An 8,084-nucleotide genomic window follows, 5' to 3' on the forward strand; every position below is an offset into this window, starting at 1 on the left:
TTTTTTAAATATTTATGAATGTATACGTATTTGTGTTATACTTATCTAAAAATAAAATAAAATTAAAATTAAATATTTCACCTTAAATATTTTCTAAAATTATTAATAAAATCTGTTTGCTAGTATGATTTAATAATAAACTAAAACAAAAATAATTATTGCAAAAATTCAATTATAATTATAACTTATTAAAAATCTTCTGAAATTTTTTATTTTGATTTATTCATATAATGAAATAATGAAATAATTCATATAATGAAAAATTGAAAAATACTTCAAAATATAATTGTTAAATTTAAAAATTTTTCAAGTTTATTTTAAAATAAGTTAAGAATAAATCTATTAACTGTTTCAGTTTCTATTTATAAGTTAAAGATAGCAAATAGCTTCTATGTGCCAATTACATAGATAGTTTGATTATAGTATCAGTAAAATAAGTATTCAAAAGAACACAGTCAAGGTTAATGCGTGTATATGTATACGATAATCAAAGAAAAAACTTGTTATTATTTTAGTTATATAGTTAGCTGCAAATGTAATTATTTCGTATTGCATTAAATTTATTTTAATTATTAAATACTTTATTATAAATAAATGTTATCGATTTTAAAGAAACAAATGGAAATAATTATTACTATTATTAAATGAATATGCGCATTACTAAATAAGATCAACTTTAAAAAAAGTTAAATTGATCATTATGAATAAAATGACATCTCTTGCGACAACACCTATGAATACAAAAAGGTTTAGTTCTGTGTTTTATAAAAGAAAATGTGATTTAAAATATAATTAATTTATTTTTAATTGTAATTAAATTTTAAATAATTATTCTTTAAATATATAGATCTCATATCAGAAATGCACGTCAAGGTAGTGTTATTGATTTGGATATTGACATGTTTCTCAAGATATCCAATTATGAAGATACAGTTAGACAACTTGATATCTATTATGGAATTGGTATGAAAATATTTTTATATTATTTTTTATTATTTATGTTATATTATAATATAATACAAAAAACAACATTATAAAATATAAAAATTATATATAATTTTTAGTTAAAAGACAATTATTACGTTATCAAAGTTGCATAACAGGTCTTTTTCCACAAATTTCAAATGATAAAGTAGTTGGAAGTGTAAGAGAAAGTATTTATTGTGCTGCTGCTATATGGAGTTTGTATCAAGCATATAGGTATTAAAATAAAATCAATAGTTTAAATTTAATATTATCATTAAATATTATTATATAATATTTAATAAATAATATATTATGTTCTTTAGACGTATAGATGATGATCGTGGAAAATCTTATGAACTTGGACAATCTGCTGTAAAATGTATGCGTGGAATTTTAGAATGTTGGGTAAAACAGTCACCTCGAATAGAATTATTTAAACGTAATCAATGTAACCGTTTTGCTCTACATTGTAAATTTCATTTAGATACTGGTGATGAAATTTTTAAAGATGCTGACTATAATCACTTACAAGTAATTATAATTTATATAAATATAATTAAAAGAAAATAGATTTTATTTAACATTATATGATTTTTATTTGATCAAATGTTAAAAGATAAATATTAGCAATGATTTTCTAATACAATTATCTGTTATACAATTAAAAAATATTGATTTTTTGCAGATTGATATTGTTTCTCTATATTTGATATTTTTGGTACAAATGATTTCTTCTGGATTACAAATTATATATACTCAAGATGAAGTAGCATTTGTGCAAAATCTTGTTTATTATGTAGAAAGAGCATATCGTACACCAGATTATGGCATGTGGGAACGTGGTAGTAGATATAATGATGGTACACCTGAAATACATGCAAGTTCAATTGGTATAGCTAAAAGTGCTCTTGAAGCTATTAATGGATGTAATTTATTTGGAGAAAAAGGAGCTTCTTGGTCAGTTATATATGTTGACATTGATGCACATAATCGAAATCGTAGTATTTTCGAAACAATGCTTCCAAGAGAATCAAGTTCTAAGGTAAAGTTGTTTTTATAATATAATTTTTTATATATTTTATTTAATAATATATTATAATATAATATAATACATATTTAGAGTGTAGATATAGCTTTATTGCCAACAATATCTTTTCCTGCATTTGCTACTCATGAAGATGTATTGTATAATGAGACAAAAGCAAATATTGTTAGGAGATTAAAAGGAAATTATGGATTTAAAAGATTTGGCAGAGATGGATATAAAACAGCTATAGAAAACAAAGATCGGCGATATTACAAATCTGGTGAAATCAAGGTCTCTGATGTATTTGATTGTTAGTATATATTTTTGAAAAGTGCTTAAATAATTTCATTATGCTTGTAATTTCTATTTGTTTATTTTTTATAATTCTCTTTATTATAATATTAAGTGATTATAATATTAAAAAACTTTTTTGTTGTAGGAATTTGATAATATAGAATGTGAATGGCCTTTATTTTATATATTTATGATTATTGATGGTGTTTTTAAAACTTTGCCAGAACAAGTAGAAGAATACCAAAAATTATTAAAAGAAAGAATATATAAAGATATGAATGGAGGTATATTGAAAAATATATAAATATAGATTTAATTATAATGATATAGAATTATAAATATAATATTATATTTTATTTAATTAATAGATCCTGTAATACCTATGTATTATTACATACCTGAGGAAAATTTAGAGGCAGAAAGAAATGATCCTGGTAGTACGTATCGAGTTTCAAGCAATGAAGGCAAAGGTCAGAAAAATTCTGCAGATACAGAACTTGGACCCATGTATTTATGGAATCAAGCTATGTTTATAATTGCTCAACTACTTACTGCTAGTTTATTACATATTAATGAATTAGATCCAATTAGACGTTATCTGCCTTCATATAATAGACCACGAAAAGCTGGAAGGTATTCAGCTTTCCAAGTAAGTAATAATGTAATTTAATTAGCATATTTATTAAAATATATTATAATTAGTTGCATACTAAATTATTTGATACATATTTGTTTCATGCAGGCTAAACCAAGTATTGTAAGTAAATAATATGTGTAGTATAGTATATTTTGCAGTATTTTTTTTTAATGCTTGACAATTAAATTTATAATAGCTTTATAATTTTAATTAAATAATATTTATATATTTGAAGCTTTTAAACAAATATAATATATGCTTGAATAGTAGATTTGTATTAAATTAATTGTAGTGTTAAATGTAAACTATTTGTTTGATATTAATATCAAATTATTATGTTAATTGTATTATATAATTGTATTATATAAATATTTTAATAAATATACATTCAAAGCTGTTTAATAATATAGTGCATGAAGCTTGAATCAAGGCATGATTTATTTGATCATTTATTTTTTTAAGAATCTTCTTTGAATTTCAAATCTTTTAATTTTAGATATATTTAGACATGAAAAAATTTAAATAATATTAGCAATATTCTTTATATATTATTATAATGCATGATTTATCTATATATTACTATAAGATTTTTTTATATTAGGGTACTCATACTGATCTTGTAGTACAAATTGTTCTTATTGCTGAATCTATGAGATTACAAGCTATGATGGCAACATATGGTATTCAAACACAGACACCACATGAAGTAGAACCTGTACAAATATTATCATCTACACAATTGGTAAAAGTCTATGAAAAATTGGGAGTAAATACTAAATTAAATTTACAAGGCAGACCAGGAAGACCTATTGGATCTTTGGGTACAAGTAAGGTATGTAATATATAAAATAAAAATTTTATAAAAATCATCAATATTTATTTTTTTGTAGATCTATAGAGTATGTGGTATGACAGTACTCTGTTATCCTCTAATATTTGAAGTGTCAGAATTTTATTTGTATAGAGATATGGCTTTATTAATTGATGACATTAAAACTGAGCTTCAGTTTGTAGGCAAATATTGGCGACTTTCTGGTCGACCCACTGTATGTCTTTTAATTCGAGAAGAACATATGAGGTATTTATTAATTTTATTAATTTTTAAAACAATTATTAATATATTAAAAAATAATTTATTAATTAATATACATAATTTTTTACATAAACTTTTTATTTAGAGATCCACAATTTAAAGAAATGCTTGATCTTTTTGCTATGTTAAAAAAAGGATATTGTGATAAAACAAAAGTACGAATTGGTCGATTACAAAATCTCATTTCTTCTTCTTGTATTGGTAATAATTTAATATTTATATAACTATATCAATATTTATTGTTAAATATTAACAAAATTAAATTTTTTATACTATAGAACATTTAGATTTTATAAATACTATAGAAACAGATCTTGAACTTAGTCAATTTAAACAATTAGAACATGATTATATCGGATATCAAAGTTTAACGGATGTACCTAAAGCTTTAACTTATACAGAAGATACAAAAGATTATTCAGTAAGTATCTGTAAATAAATATTCTGTAATAAATAATCTATATATATATATTTTTTTGTTTATTTTCATTATTTCATGTTTCAGTATTATATGAATGAACCATTGTATAATATATTAAATGAAATTCGTAATAATAAAAGCTTGTATAGTTTATGTCAACTTTATGGTATTTTATTAAAACGAGAAGGAATTAACTATGAAATTAATGGGATAACGGGTATTAAATTTATATTCTTTAGAAATAATATAAATTATTATTTAATAATATTATAAATAATTTGATTAATTTATTTTAATTAATTTCATTTTAGTTGAAAATCATTTAAGATCATTATATCAACAAGCAGGTTGTCTTAGATATTGGATGGTTGTTCGTTATTGTAGTAGTTTATTGCATCATACTGTTGATAGCATAAGTCCTTTTATAACTGGAGTTCTTGTTAAAGGAAAACAGGTATTTTGAATTAAGTAAACGATTATTAATATATTTAATAATATAATTGATATTAAAATTTTTGTATTAATAATTTTTTAATATTAGATAACAGTTGGAGTAATTGGTCAAGAAGAAACAGTATTTGATAAACCAATGACACCTATAGAAATTCAGTCAGTTATGTATTCTACAATTCAACCACATAATGTAGTTCAAACTGTACTTCAACAAGAAGTCTTATTATATTGTGGTCGACTTATTGGAACAAATCCAGAAATGTTTAAAGGAATATTAAAAATTCGTATTGGGTATATATATATATTTTTTTTAATAATATTAAAACTTAATATTTATATTAATATTAAATACTTTTCATATTTATAGATGGGTTTTAGAAGCAATAAAGCTTTATTTACAAATGTTTGTTAAAAACATTAAACCAATTGAAAATTATAGTCCATATGAAATTCGACGATTTCTCATAAAAGTATTAACAGTTAAATATTGGGCTAAAGATGAAAAGTATACCAATTTATTTATACAATATTTAATTAAATATATATATATATTTCTATATATATTAATATATTTCTTCTATATATTTGTATCAGACTTACAGTTTTAGGACGCAGAAAAATTGAAGGTTGTTTATGTAGAGTACCTGCACATTTTTATAATCATGTTTGGGAAGTATTAATGCGTTGTCCAGATGGTATTTGTGTTAATGGACGAGAATTACCCCAACAACCTACTTTGTCTAATATGACTCGTTCAGAACTTACATTTGCTTTGTTTGTGGAATCTTTACTTCATAATATACAATTGCCAGAATATCGACAAATTATTGTAGAGGTAATTTTTTTTTATTTACTTATTTTATAAATTTTTTTAATCTAAGAATGCTAAAATTATAAAAATTTTTGGAAGCTTATATCTTTTTATTAAAACAAATTAATTATGATTTTATTTAATCTTCAATTTTTATATTCGTGGAAAAATATATAATATAAAAAAATATTATATACTTATATGTTATATATTTTATATTTATTTTACATATAATATGTATAAATTTATAATGTTTTTTTATAGTTACTCACTATAGTGTCAACAATTTTACTTCGAAATCCAGAATTAAGTTTTCAGAAACAATTGAATCTAAATAAACTCGTTGAAGATAGTTTCTTCATGTATTGTAAGGTATATAATATATAATATACAATTTTATACATACAATTTAATATACAATTTTATACATAATTCAATATCATTAATAATTGTATTCAAATTTTTTTGTTTATAGGATCATAATTTAGAAAAAAATGCTGATCAATCATTATTTTTTTCTGCTAATTATTCAATAACTACAGGATATCTTGCTAGAGCTGTAGTTAATAATATGCTTACTGGAGGATGTTTTGCAACTATTAATGATATCAATGATGCAATTGAAAATAGAGAAACTTGCAAGATCACATAAAAAAAATGTCTTTTATCATAATAAATTATTATGTAAATATATTAAAAATTATATTAATATATAAAAATGTAGTATTTTCTTAGTACATATATTTCTTCAATAAAAATTTATATATCAGATACTATCATAATATTATAAAAGTTATAAAATACACAAATATATATTAAAAGATATATATATTTTTATAGATTACATTTATAATTCTTATTAATCTTATATCTCTTACATTTATAATTCTATATTTATTAGAAATAATTTGATGAAATTTACATAATTGTATAAATTTAGATCATTTAAAATCACCTTCTAGCGAAATTTATATCCATAGCTCCTCCAGATCGCTGTATATTATTTATATTAGCTTTAATTCTAGAGGCAACTGTACCTATATCTGCAGCAACTGCTAATTGTTTTCTAAGAAAATCTTGATTATATACTTTTCTATTATCTATTTCTTTTTTTTCTTCTTCGCGATATTTTTTAACATTTTGTTCTCTTTCTTTATCTCTCCATGTTGCATTTGCTATCATTTCTTGCCTACGTTGTTCTTTTTCTTCTTCTGTAAGATTTTGTTTCTTCTTAAAATTCCATTTATCTCTATTTCTGTCTTCTTTGTAATACTTTTTAGTTCCATCAGAAGATAATTTAAAATATGTTTCTTTTTGATGTAATTTCTTTGAAATATTTTTATCTTTATCCTCAATATTATTTTTATTATTATATTTATTCTTAAAAAAATTATTTTTTCTATCTTGAGGACTTTTTAAACGAATTTTTTTGTCTTTATGTTTAGTTATGTCTTTTTTATATAATTTATCTTTTCTTTCTTGAATTGAACTATTATCACTTTCTCTGCTTAAACTACGAGTCCTAATATATTTTTCATGTAATTTATATTCTTTTTCTTTTTTATCATATATAGATTGTTTTTCCTTATTATATTTTGTAATTTGAACATTTATCTCTTTACTTTTATTTCTTTTTTTTTTATATTTTTTTATATGTTTATTATTTTCACTTTTTTCACTACTTTCTGATCTGCTACTTAAATTATCATTCTCTTCTTTTAAATTTTTGTTTTGTTTATGTTTTACCTTTTTCATTGATTTTATTAAATCTTTATTATTAATTTTTTCTTTTAATTGTTTATATTTAGTAGCCAATAATAGATCTAATTGTGCTTCATCATCACTATCTATATCTTGTTTATTTCTTTTTTTCTTCTTTTTCTTTTCACTTTTATCCTTTTTTGTTTGCTGTTCCAACTTAAAATTAATAATGAATAATTAATTAATAATAATAAATAAATATTATTAATATTATTACTAATAATATTACAATATCATTATTGTATTAAATCAATATTATTATTTACATACCAATTGTCTTAATTGTTTTAATTTAACAGGATTTTTTAATAATTGATTTCTTGTTTCCATTTCTTTTTTTTTAATAGCATATAAAGGATCTTCTTGCATTTTTCTTACTAAATCCACTTGTTCATTACCAGAAAAAAAACGTAATGACGGTGGAATACATTCTAAAATTATATAAAATTAATTATATATATTGATCATTAATTACTAATGATTTATAATATTATATATAAATATAAAAATTAATACCATGTTCAACATGATTTCTTGGTACTTGATTTAATTCAGTACCCTTTTCTACTTGAACCATTTGTTCAAAAGATTTATCAATTGGTCGTCCAAGTAAATATTCTT

At 21.4% G+C, this 8,084-nt stretch overlaps 2 protein-coding genes across 4 annotated transcripts in view; one reads left to right on the plus strand and one right to left on the minus strand.

Moving 5' to 3' along the window:
* The first annotated feature begins 319 nt into the window (after positions 1-319).
* On the plus strand, positions 320-6,469 carry LOC102680784 (probable phosphorylase b kinase regulatory subunit beta). 2 transcript variants are annotated; one of them, XM_006609429.2, is made up of 20 exons: positions 320-747; positions 848-963; positions 1,065-1,200; positions 1,290-1,497; positions 1,652-2,008; positions 2,087-2,284; positions 2,433-2,571; positions 2,656-2,936; positions 3,030-3,044; positions 3,526-3,756; positions 3,815-4,002; positions 4,103-4,218; positions 4,296-4,438; positions 4,523-4,655; positions 4,750-4,892; positions 4,980-5,182; positions 5,259-5,396; positions 5,486-5,726; positions 5,967-6,074; positions 6,178-6,469. In XM_006609429.2, the coding sequence occupies exons 1-20, from the start codon at positions 701-703 to the stop codon at positions 6,352-6,354; spliced, it is 3,318 nt and encodes a 1,105-aa protein (XP_006609492.1). In that variant the 5' UTR covers positions 320-700; the 3' UTR covers positions 6,355-6,469. The 2 variants fall into 2 exon arrangements, with proteins under 2 accessions (XP_006609492.1, XP_006609493.1); XM_006609430.2 differs by lacking the exon at positions 3,030-3,044.
* A 44-nt stretch (positions 6,470-6,513) lies between these two features.
* The window catches only part of LOC102681664 (pre-mRNA-splicing factor CWC25 homolog), a 2,123-nt gene continuing 552 nt past the window's right edge, over positions 6,514-8,084 (minus strand). The window contains exons 3-6 of one of the 2 annotated variants that reach the window (XR_004151799.1): positions 7,980-8,084; positions 7,734-7,894; positions 6,601-7,619; positions 6,514-6,558 (exon numbers count right to left, since the gene is read on the minus strand). The exon at positions 7,980-8,084 is cut by the window's right edge and continues 3 nt beyond it. Coding sequence is in view for 1 of the 2 variants with exons in the window: in XM_031515120.1 (XP_031370980.1) it covers positions 6,654-7,619; positions 7,734-7,894; positions 7,980-8,084 (1,232 nt within the window). In the remaining variant the exon portion in view is untranslated. The other variant, XM_031515120.1, reaches the window with a different exon arrangement.

The sequence above is a fragment of the Apis dorsata genome, unplaced genomic scaffold (assembly GCF_000469605.1).
Source record: "Apis dorsata unplaced genomic scaffold, Apis dorsata 1.3 scaffold_56, whole genome shotgun sequence".
In the NCBI taxonomy this organism is placed as follows: domain Eukaryota; kingdom Metazoa; phylum Arthropoda; class Insecta; order Hymenoptera; family Apidae; genus Apis; species Apis dorsata.

What these genes read in the sequence shown, in the direction of transcription:
- LOC102680784 (XM_006609429.2), top strand. Translation starts at nt 701, where the DNA reads ATGAATAAAATGACATCTCTTGCGACAACACCTATGAATACAAAAAG. An exon ending in ACAAATCTGGTGAAATCAAG is followed by an intron (nt 2,285 to 2,432) that starts GTCTCTGATGTA and finishes TTTTTGTTGTAG; the next exon opens with GAATTTGATAATATAGAATG. An exon ending in TATTGGGCTAAAGATGAAAA is followed by an intron (nt 5,397 to 5,485) that starts GTATACCAATTT and finishes TATTTGTATCAG; the next exon opens with ACTTACAGTTTTAGGACGCA.